The sequence below is a fragment of the Triticum urartu genome, chromosome 3 (assembly GCF_003073215.2).
Source record: "Triticum urartu cultivar G1812 chromosome 3, Tu2.1, whole genome shotgun sequence".
In the NCBI taxonomy this organism is placed as follows: Eukaryota; Viridiplantae; Streptophyta; class Magnoliopsida; order Poales; family Poaceae; genus Triticum; species Triticum urartu.
In genome coordinates this window covers 101,920,303-101,939,328 of record NC_053024.1, presented here as the reverse complement: position 1 = coordinate 101,939,328, position 19,026 = coordinate 101,920,303, and the positions used below count along the sequence as shown (strand labels likewise).

At 42.4% G+C, this 19,026-nt stretch overlaps 1 protein-coding gene across 1 annotated transcript; it reads right to left on the bottom strand.

The window, feature by feature from the left end:
• Positions 1–5,642: 5,642 nt before the first annotated feature.
• On the bottom strand, positions 5,643–6,730 carry LOC125548086. The gene is made up of 2 exons (XM_048711767.1): positions 6,607–6,730; positions 5,643–6,508 (listed from the first exon to the last, which is right to left on the bottom strand). Exons 1-2 carry the CDS (start codon positions 6,670–6,672, stop codon positions 5,969–5,971), a joined length of 606 nt encoding a protein of 201 aa, XP_048567724.1. The 5' UTR covers positions 6,673–6,730; the 3' UTR covers positions 5,643–5,968.
• Positions 6,731–19,026: the final 12,296 nt, after the last annotated feature.

Sequence of the window (19,026 nt, the reverse complement as noted above, 5' to 3'; positions counted from 1 at the left end):
CCGAGACACGTCTCTGGTCAATAACCAATAGCGGAACCTGGATGCTCATATTGGCTCCTACATATTCTACGAAGATCTTTATCGGTCAGACCGCATAACAACATACGTTGTTCCCTTTGTCATCGGTATGTTACTTGCCCGAGATTCGATCGTCGGTATTCCAATACCTAGTTCAATCTTGTTACCGGCAAGTCTCTTTACTCGTTCTGTAATACATCATCCCGCAACTAACTCATTAGTTGCAATGCTTGCAAGGCTTAAGTGATGTGCATTACCGAGAGGGCCCAGAGATACCTCTCCGACAATCGGAGTGACAAATCCTAATCTCGAAATACGCCAACCCAACATTTACCTTTGGAGACACCTGTAGAGCTCCTTTATAATCACTCAGTTACGTTGTGATGTTTGGTAGCACACAAAGTGTTCCTCCGGCAAACGGGAGTTGCATAATCTCATAGTCATAGGAACATGTATAAGTCATGAAGAAAGCAATAGCAACATACTAAACGATCGGGTGCTAAGCTAATGGAATGGGTCATGTCAATCAGATCATTCACTTAATGATGTGATCCCGTTAATCAAATAACAACTCTTTGTTCATGGTTAGGAAACATAACCATCTTTGATTAACGAGCTAGTCAAGTAGAGGCATACTAGTGACATTTTGTTTGTCTATGTATTCACACATGTATTATGTTTCTGGTTAATACAATTCTAGCATGAACAACAATAAACATTTATCATGATATAAGGAAATAAATAATAACTTTATTATTGCCTCTAGGGCATATTTCCTTCATAACCTACTAACCAGAGGCCTAGCCCAGAATTGTTGGTTTTTGCCTATTTTAGGGTTTTGAAGAAAAGGAATATCAAACGGAGTCCAAACGGAATGAAACCTTCGGGAACGTGATTTTTGGAACGAACAAGACCCAGGAGACTTGGACCCTACGTCAAGCAACCAACAGGGAAGCCACGAGGTAGGGGCGCACCTACCCCCCCCCCCCCCCAGGCGCGCCTCCACCCTCGTGGCCCCCTATTGCTCCACCGATGTACTTCTTCCTCCTATATATACCTACGTACCCTTAAATGATCAGATACGGAGCCAAAACCCTAATTCCACCGCCGTAACTTTCTCCACGAGATCCCATCTTGGGGCCTGTTCCGGAGCTCCGCCGGAGGGGGCATCGATCACAGAGGGCTTCTACGTCAACACCATAGCCTCTCCGATGAAGTGTGAGTAGTTTACCTCAGACCTTCGGGTCCATAGTTATTAGCTAGATGGCTTCTTCTCTCTTTTTGGATCTCAATACAAAGTTATCCCCCTCTCTTGTGGAGATCTATTCGATGTAATCTTCTTTTGTGGTGTGTTTGTTGAGACCGATGAATTGTGGGTTTATGATCAAGTTTATCTATGAACATTATTTGAATCTTCTCTGAATTCTTTTATGTATGATTGGTTATCTTTGCAAGTCTCTTCGAATTATCAGTTTGGTTTGGCCTACTAGATTGATCTTTCTTGCAATGGGAGAAGTGCTTAGCTTTGGGTTCAATCTTGCGGTGTCCTTTCCCAGTGACAGTAGGGGCAGCAAGACACGTATTGTATTGTTGCCATCGAGGATAATAAGATGGGGTTTTTATCATATTGCATGAATTTATCCCTCTACATCATGGCATCTTGCTTAAGGCGTTACTCTGTTCTTATGAACTTAATACTCTAGATGCATGCTGGATAGCGGTCGATGTGTGGAGTAATAGTAGTAGATGCAGGCAGGAGTCGGTCTACTTGTCTCGGACGTGATGCCTATATACATGATCATACCTAGATATTCTCATAACTATGCTCAATTATGGCAATTGCTCAACAGTAATTTGTTCACCTACCGTAAAATACCTATGCTCTTGAGAGATGCCACTAGTGAAACCTATGGCCCCCGGGTCTATCTTCATCATATTAATCTTCCACCACTTAGTTATTTTCATTGCCTTTTATTTTACTTTGCATCTTTATCATAAAAATAACAAAAATATTATCTTATCATATCTATCAGATCTCACTCTCGTAAGTGACCGTGTAGGGATTGACAACCCCTTATCGCGTTGGTTGCGAGGATTTATTTGTTTTGTGTAGGTGCGAGGGACTCGCGCGTAGCCTCCTACTGGATTGATACCTTGGTTCTCAAAAACTGAGGGAAATACTTACCTACTTTGCTGCATCACCCTTTCCTCTTCAAGGGAAAACCAACGCAGTGCTCAAGAGGTAGCACCGCCTTTGGGCGCTTATATATTTTGCCGTTCGCTCCAAAAACCCTATCAATCAAGGAGTTATTTTGTTTTTGTCAGCGCACCTCTCATTATGTGGTGATCCAATCTAGAGCTTTTCTAGTATTCCGCCAGAGGGGAATCATCACTGTGGCCATATCCACCAACTTGATGGCCATCATCGTCCATGAGTAGTTTCCTTTGGGCTATGAGTCCGTAGCAGTGGCAGGATGGTTTTCTCTCCATCACTTCTCAATACAAAGATCACATGAGCTGCTCTACATTATTGTGATCGATTTGATACATTCTTGTGTTGTTTTTGTTGCAATGTCATGAATTATCGGTTTATGATCAGATATATCCGTCAATTTTTTTATATCAATTTGGTTTCTTTGCTGCATAATTTTTATTCATGTATGATCTCCAATATATTTGTCTTTCTTTGGCCAAGTTTGATAGATGATCTCCAAGAGGGACTTGTGTGTGATAGTTGGGTTCAATCTTGCAAGTAATCTACCATAGTGACAGAAAATTAAAAAGCACTGTATTGTGTTGTTGCCACTATGGTCAGTAGACCTATACCCCGTACAATTAATATAGCCTTCACTTTATTGGCTTCACCACCGCCAAAGACACACAAACCTAACGTAGAAGGTACCTAAAGTGCACACTAAACATTTTTACGGGGTTCCCTCTGCCTCATAATGTTATATCAGCGGCCAAAGGCAAGAGACCAACAGAGATGTGGATAAAGAAGAACTTGGATTGACTGGTGTCTCAAAGAAGGGATACCAAGGGTGTAAACCACATATTAACATAGCATTTAATAAAGTGTCTTGCCATGTCAACAACACAAGGAAAGCAAAGTTGTATGGAGAGGTGCAGAATGGTTGTGGATACTCGAGTTATAAATCACGAAGGGCAGCACTAACATCTATGATGTCACCGTGCCTGAGACCAAGGCCAGAACGAGGTGGCGATTGGCAGTGGCAACCGATTTGTGTATAGACGACGGTGACCTGGTCAGGATCGTTACCTAAGGGTTGTTCCGATTGATGCCTTGAGATGTCAAGCCAAAAAGTTGGTGTCAACCCAACCTTGGGTACTCATTTGGATGGACACTCATTATTTTGGTCGTGCCAAGCCTTTTGTACCACTATAGTTCAATTTGTGCCAACTTTTTGAAGAAGTGTGGGTGGCGAAATCGTTCGCCAATTATTTGGCAAGCCCAACATTGGCACAAGCCAAACACACCCCTAGAGGATAGAAGATAAGGTGGCGACTACCTCAATGATATAGATCGCTCACTACGAGTTTTAAGATGGCGATCGCGAACTATGGCCATCTCCTCGGCCGGCCCATTCAACGGTTTTGAAGAAAATCAAAGCGAACCTAAGGCACCGGCTTCAGGAACCTTCTAGAAGAAGATTCCTGAACCCTTTTATTTTTCCTACTTCTTGTTTTACTGGTTTTCTTTTTGGTTATTTTTTCACTTTTTTCTTTTCTTTTTCTATGTTCACTTTTTCATTAATTAAAATAATGTTCAAAATCTTCACAAATTTATATCAAATTTCGACAAAAAAATCATGTTATCAAATTTTGTTTGTGATTTTTCAAAAATATGCTTGAATTTTTTTTAAAAATGCAATTTTGAAAATGTTCATAATTTTAAAATTTGTTCAAATTTCAATCAAATGCTCATAAATTAAAAAAATCAAACAAGCATGGAATTTGAAAATTTGTTCGGGATTTCAAAAAAATTTGTTCTTGAATTCATGAACATATTTTTTAATTCATGAATATTCCTGAATTCATGGATATTTTTTATTTCGCATAAAATTTTATTATTCATGAACATTTTTTCAATACATGATTATTTTTCAATTTGTGAACATTTTTCTAAATTCGTGCACATCTTCTGAAATTGTGAAGATTTTTTAAATTCACAAATAATATATTAATTTTTGAACATTTTCAAATCCATGATCGTTTTTTATTCATTAAAAAAGTGTGAACATTTTTGGAATTCGTGAACATTTTTTCTAGTTCATGAAGATTTGTGTAGTTCATGATTTTTTTTCGCATTCGCAAAACAAAATCTCAAATTCGTGCAGTTATTGTTGTATTCACGAAATTTTTTGAGGTTTATTTATGCGGTGGGAAAAAATAAAATGAAAAACCACATATCCATGTTGCGCTATGGTACAGAATGTAGCGATCAGAGCTGATGGGTTGGCCCACCCTACCACAGCGAGTTAAGTGATCAACGTGGGGACGTGAGCGATGCGAGGCACACGTACCGCTTGAAGCCATACATAGCTGTCCCCGGAGAGAGTTTTTTAGGGGAGTCCATGGAGAGAGAGATGGACATTTTTTTTAGGGATGAGAGATGGATATTTTGTTAGGAGTTTGCCAAATTTTTATTGATCCAGAGGAATATTTAGAGGTATACAAATAGGGTCATGAGGTGAAATAAGCCACAAATGACGACCCGGATCAAGCGAGTGTGAAAAATTGGCAATGTTATGAGCTTCATGATTTGATGCTCGACCTTCAAAGACAAAGCTACAACTCTTGAAGATATGAGAGATGGGTGTATATTTAGAGATGGGATTGCTTTGGACTTTTAGACATGGCCCGCCAGATATATTTGGCAGGCTTGAAAAAGAGCTCGCCATGTATTGGTATCACTAGCGGGCCGAAACACCTATAATTTGTATCTTCTCAAAAGAAAAACCTATAATTTGTACGATAGACTAAAAATCTATAATTTGTAGCTTGCCGCTGATAATTACCTATCTTAGACGGTTCACATAAGAAGTCTGCCAATAAATATAAAAGCACCACAAATATTTTCATATTAAAGACAATTGATCCACTGAGACCCATTTGTGTGGTTCTCTATTTTTTTTATTGCGAGGTAGTTCTCTATTAACAATGTAAGACAATTTTTTATCTCGGGGGCTCTTTAGAAGCACCAAAGATGTGTTGTATGTGATGGTTTATTCAACATTAGTGATACTATAAGACTCCCTTCTCTCCTTTTTATTCTGCATATATGTTTTTTATAAAGTTAAACTTCGTAAAGTTTGACCAACTTTATAGAAAAAAGTATCAACATCCATAATACGAAATCAATATCATTAGTTGCATCATGAATTGAATTTTCATATTGTATAATTTTAGTATTGTGGATGTTGATATGTTTTCATATGAATATGGTCAAACTTTACGAAGTTTGACTTCAGACAAATCTTATATGCGGAGTAAAAAGGACCAGATGGAGTATTGTTTATTGTTTATTACCTTGTTCCCTAGAGATCGATTTAAGAATGTCAATTAATTGGAGAAAATAACAAATAATTTCACGACCAAGTTGAGAAACATGTTGTAGCATTTATTTTCTTAGAATAATTACACACATAACGTTCTATATTGCCCACGTGCATCAAAGGAATACATCACGTGCATACACACAATATGTTTGTATGCATGAAAGATCTATGAAACTGTCTACAGGAAGTGTATGGCGTAGGCTACGTTCACATCGATGGCACATAGTACTACATAATCGATGTCCTCTTTTAGTAAGCTTATTACTTACTCGACACTCCTGCTATTTATGAATAGATGGATGTCTTTTTTTAGCAAATACGAGTACAAATCATTAAACCCGGCTGGCCAGGTGAGGTTGTGGGCCGTGGCCTCATCGGGACTGCTCCCCGGACGGCCCGTTAATCACGTCCGCCAGGAACCGCGGGTCGCAGCTGACTGACCTCGCGAGCGCCACCGCCCTGGACGCTGCCGTGCGGAGGTGGCGGTCCTGGCACGACGTCGACGTCGTCGTCTTTCTCCGGTCGAAGCTCTTGCGCGCGATGCCCCGCATGGACCCGGCGAGCGACAGCGTCGGGTTCAGCCTCGTGGCGTTGAAGTCCCGGCACTCGGCCTCGTGGGACCCCAGCGCCGCCTCCACGCCGCCGGACGGGTCCCGCACCATCCGCTCCTTCACGGCCTCCCCGCACAGCCCGCACAGCCAGTCGCCGCAGAAGGCCGCGCGGACCCCGCCCACGTACGCCGCCGTGCATTCCTCGGCCACGGCGCAGCACGCGCAGCGCACCGTCTCCACCTCCGAGACGTCGGCGCCGTCGTCGGGGCATGGGTTGCTGCTGCTGCTGCTTGCGACGACGAGCTTCTCCATGTTGCTCGCCATTTCAGAGTAGGCTCGCCGGAGTTCTTGCTCCTCCTTCTGATCAACCACAGATGAGAAATGAGTCGACATACATATACACGTACTTGCTTAATTGATAATGCTTCATTTGGAAAGAGAATTTGATGTGCAATTACCTTGGGAGGAAGCCTGCTTGCAGTAACAGATTGTGGTGCTGTCGATTTGCTTTGGATAGTCGCCATGTCGAGCTGCACCTCGAGTCCCAAGTTCTGCCGCTCGTGATGTAATTTAGTACGTCGAAGCTAGGGAATATGATGCCGCGTGATGATCAAATCTCCTATTTATAGGCGGATCGAGAGAGCGACCGGTGATGATTAGAAGTTTTCTGCTCAAAGTGTGAACCGTTTAACTGCTAAAGTTAAAAGGGAAGTGCAACTTGAATCGCTTTTCCCTGCAACTAGGTTACAAAAAGGTGCAGCGATTGGTGATAGTCTGATGGATATGCACTCTTAAATGCAGAGCAGTGCATCATCTTAAAATGAGTTGAGCATAGGAGGAGTTATATTCAATTTAAATAGGTAGTTGCCTTGAACCCGGGCTGTTTAACCCATCAACTTGTGGCGTTAATCGATAGCAAGATTATAGGCCTTTCTCATAACAGTGCATCATCTTATTCATGATAGAGAGAGTTATGGCGCGAAACTGTGAATCATGTACCAAGGGTTCCATGCAATGTGAGGCCGAGAAGGATGCAAAGGGAAACTTCGTGAGACTCGACTCTTTCCCACATGTGACTGTGCCACCTAGGTCCCCTCTTGGCTTCGTCAGCGAGCCAATGGATCCACCTCCCCGCTGCTTACCACTCAGGTGGCCGATGGCAGGGACGGGGATCCCGGTGCCTCGGCTCCGCTAGTAGTTTAATTATGTGTGTGTGTGTGGGGGGGGGGGGGGGGGGGGGGGGGGGGGTACTTGCAGGGGATGACGCTCGGACAGATAGTGGTGCTTCATCTTTGAGCTGGACTTTTGGACTACAATCCTTCTCGAGTTCGTCCGTTGAGACGTAGTCAATGAAGCATCGGCGTAAATTCATGTTGTCTCCTTGGGGCGGCGAGGTTAAAGTTTCTCGCCATGCATATGCGACGACTGCGGATCGACTCAAGGATGTCGAAGATTGCATCATTGGTCCTTAGGGGCACGTACATGAAGAGTTCCCGGCTGTCATCGACAAGGTCGGACCAACTCTGATAGGGGTCGGCGACAACGGTGCATTGACGGCTTGTTCTGACTGCGGTAGTGGTTGTTCGGTAGTCCAATGTCCTCGGCATATTTTTTTTATTATGTTTAGAGTGCTTTATACTTTCATGAACCTCTATAATATATTTGGGTCCTTAAAAAAAGGGAACTTCTATTTATTTATTTATTTATTTATTTATTGATGGAAAACTTTCAAATTACCTGCATGGCACTGTCCAGCGTAGACCCAACTAGGAGCCGCAAAGCAAAGCCTAGATCCTAGGAAAACGAATGCTTCTAGGCTTGGAACATGCATGCATCCCATGCAAACAATAACGCCGTGTGCAGTTTATGGGGTCGATCACTGGCTAGTATCACAAGCAATCATGCATCATGCAAATTGCAGAAAAGGTGCAGAAAGAGAGATCCGATGAAGGCGATGTCATCTTGATTACGAAATGGATGTGAGAGACACCTTTTTGTATTTAGTTTGCAAATACCTATGTCCTAGGGGGCGGGCTATAAGGCCCTAGCATGGACAAAATTTGTGGGCATCAGACCGTACACGATGCATGGTACGTGTTGCACATCTTTACAACTACTAAGCTTCTTAGAAAGGGAGCCCTTCAGTGCATCGCGGCTGGGTATTTGTGGTCCATCTACACTAACGCGCGATATGCGTGTGCTTTTGTAGGGGTCATGCATCCGTGCTTGTGTAATGTGCACTATTGAGGTCGAGCGGGAGGAGGGGGGTAGCCCTGTGTTCAGCTCGTGGGTCAATGGGGCTCCATTGGTGATTTCTTCGTCGTTACCATACCAACCATGGCGAGCTCCAAGTACACCATGTGTAGGTTCACACTCTCCTGCTGGTGAAAACTCAAGTCCACACCTACTTGGATGTACAAGAATTATCTAGATCGTTGATTCCGTCAAGATTTGTGCTAATAATTTTGTAAAATAGCTCTTGAATGCATCCATTCCCTTCAAGGCCCTAACGTGTTGTAAAATACGCGTCAAGCATTAACTTCTACATATGGGCAGCTTGAAGATATTCTTCACCTCATATGTCATGACCAAGCTCCCCCATGGCACGCTAAGAAGACGAAGATGGTGACTATTGATGCAATGAACGCCAATATGAAGCCAGCATACCGCAGTAAGTTGCCATGGCGTTGAAGATGACGATGGTGAGATGTCGATCGATCTTTCAGTCAATGAATAAGCTGCAGATGATGGAGATGAGGTATAAGGCAACGTGGAAGTAGTTCACGATGTTAGTAGATGTGGATGATGAGAGGTGGTAAAGACATTTTGGACACTAGCATGGTTTTCAAAATATAAGTTTGACCACCGGTTTCTTTAAGGTGTATGCATGATACTAATAAGGCTATACTATTTCGAAACCAATCTAATTTATCTATGCTATTTTCAAGTTTTCAACCTAAAATTGTATCCTAATCGTCATTTTTGAATTGAATTGTATAATGTCGAACATGGGCACAATTTTGGCAAGAATGGTCACCTCCATCGCGAGCGAGCCCATCTGGAGCTGCAGATAGCATTATTTGACCGTGTCGTCCGGGAGCAAGATGGTGAAGATGGTCGTGGGGACGGGTAATACAATGGACCCTAAGATGGTGATGTCGAACTAGGTGGCGCCATTGGTATAGAGGCAGGGGTGACTCAAGAAGACCTCCATAACTTCCTAGAAATTTTGTGCAGTTGAGAAACTGCAGAGTTTCTACTGCATCTAAATTTTGCGTGTCCAACGGTAGGTTTCATGACATGCGATTTAATTGACTTGGTTGGAAATAGCAATTTCTCAAGGGACTAAAAAAGTAAGAAAAAAAGTAGTGTATTTCCTTATATACTACATCGAGTATTGTGTTGGATTATAGTAACACCATTTGGGTTGAGCTGCTCTACAATCATTGGATAATTGGCTTCCTATTTTTTTAATACAATACAGACACGGACACTCATACATACGCACATACACTCATCCCTACGAACGCACGCACGCACCCTACCCCTATGAGCGCCTCCGAGAGACTGAGCCGGCACATCATGTTGAGATTGATGAAGTCGCCACAGATGCCTTTGTAGTCGACGGGAACGTTTTCTCTCACTGGACGCACATCGCTGAAAAGCCTGAAATAAATGCAGAAAAATGCGAGCACCGGTGTCAAATATGTGACTTGAACTTTGATGGCAGGGGATATCACTGTCCTCCTAACCATCCAACTACACGTTGGTTCGCATTGGCTCTCTAGTATTTGCACGACAGTGGCTACTTTTTCCTCATTCAAGTTAAACTTTTGATTTCCCTCAAAAATAAAGTTAAACTCTTTCCTCATCCAGCCCATGATCCAACCTCCCCTAAGTTTAGGATTTTCGCAATCTAGGTCCAGATTCTTATAGTACATGCGTCGTATCCACTCATGTTCGTTCGCACCGTTTCCCTGTCATCACGAGACATTTCTACCTATCAGCCAATCATCGCCGTCGAAGTGATCAATGAAGTGGTCAAGTTGGCCAATGAGGCGCATCCCCTCAGAAAAGCTACAGGAATGCACGATGCCCTCGTGTGAGCCCGCGATCGGGGCTACTGAAATGGCCACCCTAGCTAGTACATGCATGCCAGCGGTCGATGAGCCTAGGGTGCACCTAGCTACCAGTGGCACAGCTAGCAGTGCTCTACAATTCAAAGCATCTGCATTACAAGAGCTACAACCTCAGAACCAAGGAGCAATCGTCCCCGTGATCACCTCAACTAACTATGAGAATGAGAGAGCCTAGCCTAGTGGCACAAATTTTGCGTGCCCATCCTGTCTAGTGGCATGAACCTAGCTTGCATGCGCATCACAGAGATCAGGCAGATCCTAGTCCTAGCATCATGTCGAATGGCTAGCCTCGTGACAGCAGTGCAAGGTAGAAGCTGCTGAATTGTAGATGGGGTTTTTTTTTGACAAAAGCATTCGGATGTCTTATAAAAATTCATCAGAAGTACAAAGCATCCAGAACATAAAAAAAATTATATCGAGATACTTAGGCCATCAAACAACCAATATTGCTGCCAGAACAAACCGTCGATGCGCCGTTGTCATCGCTCCCCTACCGGAGCCGGCATGACCTTGTCGACGACAGTAGGAAAGTCTTTGTGCACATGCCCTTAAGGACCAACTCCCTGAAGCCGCAATCATCGTCGTTGAACCCTTGACTCGATCCGAAGTGCCTGGCACCATAGCTCGCCGCCGCACATGCATGACGAGAAACCCTAACCTCACCACCCCAAGGAGACGGCAGGAATCTACGCTGGAGCTTTTTCGATTCCATTCAGATGGATGAACTTGAGGAGGAACGGAGCCCGGAAGAACAATTCGACGAAGAAGCGTTGCCATCCGCGCAAACGCCGCCTTGCGGGGACAAAACCCTAACTTAACCTACTAGCCAGAGCAGAGGCACCGGGATTCTCCTTCCCGCCACCGGCCGCTAGAGTAACAGGCGGAGAGGAGACGGCGGACTCGCTGGAGGTGGAGGTGCTTCACTAGTAGAAAAAGGGGCTTTCGTTCGGGCCTGGCCAGCCCATTAGTCCCGGTTCTGCCACGAACCGGGACCAATGAATGCATTCGTCCCGGTTCGTGAGCCCAGGGGGCCGGCCGGGGCCTCGTGGGCATTGGTCCCTGTTCTTCTGGGCCCATTTGTCCCGGTTCTTGGCATGAACCGGGACCAATGGGCCTCGCTCCTGGCCCACAAACATAGGTCCCGGTTCTTGGCTTGAACCGGGACAGAAGGCTGGGCTTTAGTCCGGGTTCCAGCCACGAACCGGGACAAATGAGCTTCCTATATATACCCCATCACCGGGGAGCAGAGCACTCCATAGTGCTTTGTTTTTTGCTGGCCGGCGAGGAAGGGCATTTGGGTGCTCTAGCTCACCTCTTATGCATGTGAGGTGTTCGATGAAATGTCCGAGCCACATTAGTTAAGCTTTCTCCTCTCGAAGCTCGACCTAGGATCTCCATTTTTTCTGAGATTTGTCTAGGTTTAGCGGTCCGTCACGCCCCGTCCTCGTCTTCACCGTCGTCGATCGCCCGCGCCGATCTCGTCGCCGGCACCACCGTGGTGAGCCTCTTGTTCTTATCTTAATTCTGAAAGAAAAAAATCTTACTTTAGATAGATACTTGTCTAATTTTCTTACTTTTGATACACATAATTATATATAATGCACGCAGATGAACCAGCAATGGATATACGGTGACAGACACACCTCCGAGTACATTAAGGGCGTGCGTAAATTTCTCAAAGTGGCTGAGGCAAACAAGCAGAATGGTTTTATGTGTTGTCCATGCCCTGATTGTGGGAATACGAGGTCTTACTCTGACAAGAAAATCCTTCACACCCACCTGCTTTATAAAGGTTTCATGCCACACTATAATGTTTGGACGAAGCACGGAGAAATAGGGGTTATAATGGAAGACAACGAAGAAGAAGAGGACGATGACAACTATGTGCCCCCTGAATACAATGATGCTGCAACGGGGGAAGCTGAAGATCAAGAGGAAGTTGAAGATCAAGAGGAACCAAACGATGTGCCCGATGATGATCTCCGTCGGGTCATTGTTGATGCAAGGGAAAAGTGCGAAAGTGAAAAGGAGAAGCTGAAGTTCGATCGCATGTTAGAGGATCACAAAAAAGGGTTGTACCCCAATTGCAAAGATGGCAACACAAAGCTCGGTACCGTACTGGAATTTCTGCAGTGGAAGGCAGAGAATGTTGTGTCTGACAAAGGATTTGAGAAGCTACTGAAAATATTGAAGAAGAAGCTTCCAAAGGATAACGAATTGCCCGACAGTACGTACGCAGCAAACAAGGTCGTATGCCCTCTAGGATTGGAGGTGGAGAAGATACATGCATGCCCTAATGACTGCATCCTCTACCGCGGTGCGTACAAGGATTTGAACGCATGCCCGGTATGCGGTGCATTGCGGTATAAGATCAGACGAGATGACCCTGGTGATGTTGAGGGCGAGCCCCGCAGGAAGAGGGTTCTTGCGAAGGTGATGTGGTATGCTCCTATAATACCACGGTTGAAACGACTGTTCAGAAACAAAGAGCATGCCAAGTTTATGCGATGGCACAGTGAGGACCGTAAGAAAGACGGGAAGTTGAGAGCACCCGCTGACGGGTCGCAGTGGAGAAAAATCGAGAGAAAGTACTGGGCTCAGTTTGCAGGTGACCCAAGGAACATATGGTTTGGTTTAAGCGCGGATGGCATTAATCCTTTCGGGGAGCAGAGCAGCAATCACAGCACCTGGCCCGTGACTCTATGTATGTATAACCTTCCTCCTTGGATGTGCATGAAGCGGAAGTTCATTATGATGCCAATTCTCATCCAAGGCCCTAAGAAACCTGGCAACGACATTGATGTGTACCTAAGGCCATTAGTTGAAGAACTTATACAGCTGTGGAATGGAAACGGTGTACGTGCGTGGGATGAGCACAAACAGCAGGAATTTAACCTGCATGCGTTGTTGTTTGTAACCATCAATGATTGGCCCGCTCTCAGTAACCTTTCAGGACAGACAAACAAGAGATACCATGCATGCTCGCATTGTTTAGCTGACACCGAAAGTATATACCTTGACAGATGCAGGAAGAATGTGTACCTGGGACATCTTCGATTTCTCCCGACCAACCATCAATGTCGAAAGAAAGGCAAGCATTTCAAAGGCGAGGCAGATCACCGGAAGAAGCCCGCCATGCATACCGGTGATCACGTACTTGATATGGTCTCTGATTTACACTTAATATTTAGAAAGGGTCCCGGTGGACTGATACGTCTCCAATGTATCTATAATTTTTGATTGTTCCATGCTATTATATTATCAACCTTGGATGTTTTATATGCTATTTTATATAATTTTTGGGACTAACCTATTAACCCAGAGCCCAATGCCAGTTTCTGTTTTTCCCTTGTTACAGTGTTTCGTAGAAAAGGAATATCAAACGGAGTCCAAACGGAATGAAACCTTCGGAAAAGTTATTTTTGGAAAGAAAGCAATACAGGAGACTTGGAGTGCATGTCAGGGGATCAACGAGGAGAGCACGAGGCAGGGGGCACGCCCTCCACCCTCGTAGACCCCTCGTGGCTCCCCTGATGTATGTCTTCCGCCTATATATATCCATATACCCCAAAACTATCAGGAGCACAATAGATCGGGAGTTCCGTCGCCAGAAGCCTCCGTAGTCACCGAAAGCCAATCTAGACCCGTTCTGGCACCCTGCCGGAGGGGGAATCCTTCTTCGGTGGCCATCTTCATCATCTCGGTGCTCTCCATGACGAAGAGGGAGTAGTTCTCCCTCGGGGCTGAGGGTATGTACCAGTAGCTATGTGTTTGATCTTTCTCTCTCTCTCTTGTGTTCTTGAGGTGTTACGATCTTGATGTATCGCGAGCTTTGCTATTATATTTGGATCCTATGATGTTTCTCCCCCTCTACTCTCTTGTAATGGATTGAGTTTTCCCTTTGAAGTTATCTTATCGGATTGAGTCTTTAAGGATTTGAGAACACTTGATGTATGTCTTGTGTGGGATAACCGTGGTGACAATGGGGTATTCTATTGATCCACTTGATGCATGTTTTGGTGATCAACTTGCGGCTTCCGCCCATGAACCTATGCATAGGGGTTGACACACGTTTTCGTCCTGACTCTCCGGTAGAATCTTTGGGGCACTCTTTGAGGTCCTATGTGTTGGTTGAATAGATGAATCTGAGATTGTGTGATGCATATCGTATAATCATACCCACGGATACTTGAGGTGACATTGGAGTATCTAGGTGACATTAGGGTTTTGGTTGATTTGTGTCTTAAGGTGTTATTCTAGTACGAACTCTAGGGCTGTTTGTGGCACTTATAGGAATAGTCCAACGGATTGATTGGAAAGAATAACTTTGAGGTGGTTTCGTACCCTACCATAATCTCTTCGTTCGTTCTCCGCTATTAGTGACTTTGGAGTGACTCTTTGTTGCATGTTGAGGGATAGTTTATAGTTATATGATCCAATTATGTTATTATTGTTGAGAGGACTTGCACTAGTGAAAGTATGAACCCTAGGCCTTGTTTCCTAGCATTGCAATACCGTTTGTGCTCACTTTTATCATTAGTTACCTTGCTGTTTTTATATTTTCATATTACGAAAACCTTTATCTACCATCCATATACCACTTGTATCACCGTCTCTTCGCCGAACTAGTGCACCTATACAATTTACCATTGTATTGGGTGTGTTGGGGACACAATAGACTTTTTGTTATTTGGTTGCAGGGTTGCTTGAGAGAGACCATCTTCATCCTATGCCTCCTACGGATTGATAAACCTTAGGTCATCCATTTGAGGGAAATTTGCTACTGTCCTACAAACCTCTGCACTTGGAGGCCCAACAACGTCTACAAGAAGAAGGTTGTGTAGTAGACATCAAGCTCTTTTCTGGCGCCGTTGCCGGGGAGGTGAGTGCTTGAAGGTATATCTTTAGATCTTGCAATCGAATCTTTTTGTTTCTTGTTTTAGCACTAGTTTAGTTTATAAAAGAAAACTATAAAAATGGAATTGAGTTTGTCTCATACGCTTCACCTTTTTAATATCTTTCGTGAGTATGATGGAAAGGAAAATTGTGCCAAAGTGTTAGAAGAAGAATGCATTAAAATGTTTGGCACTAAATATTTGAATGATGAGCATGATTGCAATGTTGTTAGTATGAACTTCTTGAATATCCATAGTACTAATGATGATTGCACTAGTTATGATGAAAATGTCTCTTATAAACATGTCAATTTTTGTGGAGTGCATTGGGTTTGCAAGTACACACCAAATAGAGAAGATAGATATTGCAAGAGGCATAAGCATTTAGAAACTAAATGGTTGCAAGAAAGGCTAGAAGTTTGTGCTGAAAATTTAAATTTTCTTAGCCGTACTTGTGAACTTTGCAATGAACGTGATCATTTCAGTACCCAATGCAAATTGTTTCATGATCGTATCGTGTCCAAAAATTGTGATGACTTGATTTCCCTTGCATGTCATAATGAACTTAGTTTGCTCTTGGGTTATGAAGAAATGGAACGTATAACTAAGGATATTCCAGAATTTGCCCTTGATAGAGTTCTTCATTTTGATCTAGAGGAAATTTATGTGTATTGTGCGGTGAATTGTATTGAAAATCCTTATATTGCCAACTACATAAAGAAAAGAAAAGAAATAGAAGATGAAGATAATACTAATGAAAGGGAAGAGACTTCCCAATACCCTCCTATTATTTCTTATGATGAATCAGGTAATGAGGAGGAGCCTCCTATTCAACCAATCTCATTAATAAGGAGCTCCAAAAAGAGGATTGAACCCACACATGATGTGGTGAAGAAGAAGAATAAAAGAAAAAGGAAGAGAGGTAAAAGGATATCTCTCCCAAATAATGTTGCTCCTATTACTGTTGTGCCTCATGAAAATATAATTGTGGAAGATGATGCACTTGATGGTGATCTCGTTATGCCTATTGCTTATTGTGATGATTATGATTGGGAAGATAATGATACTTCTTATGATCTTGAAAATCTTTTTGGCACTTGCTTGGAATAATATGATAATTGCTATACTATTGGTTCTATCCATACAATTAATGATGAAAGTGATTATGCTTATGATATGAAAAGGCCCAAGCTCGGGGATGCTATGTTTGATGAAGATGATTTTTTTGAGAATATATTTGCTGCAATTAATGTTTGTCCCAAGCTTGGGGAAGCTATGATTAATGAAGATGATATTTTTAGTCTCCCAAGTTTTGATATGCAAATTTATAATGATTATAGCATGCCTCCTACTTATGATGATTATTGTGATGATACGTATGTTATAAAAAGTAGTGATGATTATATCTATAAAACTTGTCATGATTATGATTACCCTTTTTCTGAACATTACTCTTTTAATGTGGAAACAATTTATAGTATTCGAGTCTCTTATGATACTCCCACTATTCCGATTGAGAAGAAATTTGCTTATGCGAAGAGTAATAAAAATTCTATGCTTGTAGATCATGAAAAGAATGCTTCATGTCATGGCTATATTGTTGAATTCATTCATGATGCTACTGAAAATTATTATGAGGGAGGAATATATGCTTGTAGGAATTGCAATAATATCAAGTTTCCTCTCTATGTGCTTAAAATTTTGAAGTTATGCTTGTTTTACCTTCCTATGCAAGTTGATTCTTGTTCTCATAAGTTGTTTGCTCACAAAATCCCTATGCATAGGAAGTGGGTTAGACTTAAATGTGCTAGTCATATTCTTCATTATTCTCTCTTTATGTTTCAATTCTTATCTTTTATGTGAGCATCATTGAAATCATCATGCCTAGCTAGGGGCGTTAAACAATAGCGCTTGTTGGGAGGCAACCCAATTTTATTTTTGTCCCTTGCTTTTTGCTCCTGTTTAGTAATAAATAATTTATCTATCCTCTGTTATGATTGAGTTTTTATGTTTTAATTAGTGTTTGTGCCAAGTAGAACCGTTGGGAAGACTCGGGGAAAGTCTTGTTGATCATGCTATAAAAAATAGAAACTTTAGCGCTCACGAGAATTGCTGCCATTTTTTATTGGAGAGTGATATTTAGTTAATTATTTTTGAAGATGATTAATATATAAATTCCTCACGTCCAGCAATTTATTTGAGAATTTTATGAGTTCCATAAGTACACGTTTGACCCAGATTACTATAGACTGTTCTGTTTTTGACAGATTCTGTTTTTCGTGTGTTGTTTGCTTATTTTGATGAATCTATGACTAGTGAAATAGTTTATAAACCATATAGAAGTTGGAATACAGTAGGTTTAACACCAATATAAATAAATAATGATTTCATTACAGTACTATGAAGTGGTGTTTTGTTTTCTTTCGCTAACGGAGCTCACGAGTTTTCTGTTAAGTTTTGTGTTGTGAAGTTTTCAAGTTTTGGATAAAGATTCGATGGACTATGGAATAAGGAGTGGCAAGAGCCTAAGCTTGGGGATGCACAAGGCACCCCAAGGTAATATTGAAGGACAACCAAGAGCCTAAGCTTGGGGATGCCCCGGATGGCATCCCCTCTTTCGTCTTCGTTCATCGGTAACTTTACTTGGAGCTATATTTTTATTTACCACATGATATGTGTTTTGCTTGGAGCGTCATTTTATTTTATTTTGTTTTGCTTGCTGTTTGAATAAAATATCAAGATCTGAAATTCTTAAATGTTAGAGAGTCTTCAGATAGTTGCATAATTATTTGACTACTCGTTGATCTTCACTTATATCTTTCGGAGTAGTTTGTCATTTGCTCTAGTGTTTCACTTATATCTTTTTAGAGCACATGGTGGTTTTATTTTATAGAAATAGATGAACTCTCATGAGTCACTTATATTATTTTGAGAGTCCTAAACAGCATGGTAATTTGCTTTGGTTATGAATTTAGTCCTAATATGATGGGCATCCAAGAGGGATATAATAAAAACTTTCATATAAAGTGCATTGAATACTATGAGAAGTTTGATACTTGATGATTGTTTTGAGATATGAAGATGGTGATATTAAAGTCATGCTAGTTGAGTAGTTGTGAATTTGAGAAATACTTGTGTTGAAGTTTGTGATTCCCGTAGCATGCACGTATGGTGAACCGTTATGTGACGAAGTCGGAGCATGATTTGTTTGTTGATTGTCCTCCTTATGAGTGGCGGTCGGGGACGAGCGATGGTCTTTTCCTACCAATCTATCCCCCTAGGAGCATGCGCATAGTACTTTGCTTCGATAACTTGTAGATTTTTGCAATAAGTAGATGAGTTCTTTATGACTAATGTTGAGTCCATGGATTATACGCACTCTCACCATTCCATCATTGCTAGCCTCTCTAGTACCGCGCAACTTTCGCCGGTACCATACACCCACCATATACCTTCCTCAAAACAGCCACCATACCTACCTATTATGGCATTTCCATAGCCATTCCGAGATATATTGCCATGCAACTTTCCACCGTTCCGTTTATTATGACGCGCTTTATCATTGTCATATTGCTTTGCATGATCATGTAGTTGACATCGTATTTGTGGCAAAGCCACCATTCATAATTCTTTCATACATGTCACTCATGAGTCATTGCACATCCTGGTACACCACCGGAGGCATTCATATAGAGTCATATCTTGTTCTAAGTATCGAGTTGTAATTCTTGAGTTGTAAGTAAATAAAAGTGTGATGATCATCATTATTAGATCATTGTCCCAGTGAGGAAAGGATGATGGAGACTATGATTCCCCCACAAGTCGGGATGAGACTCCGGACGAA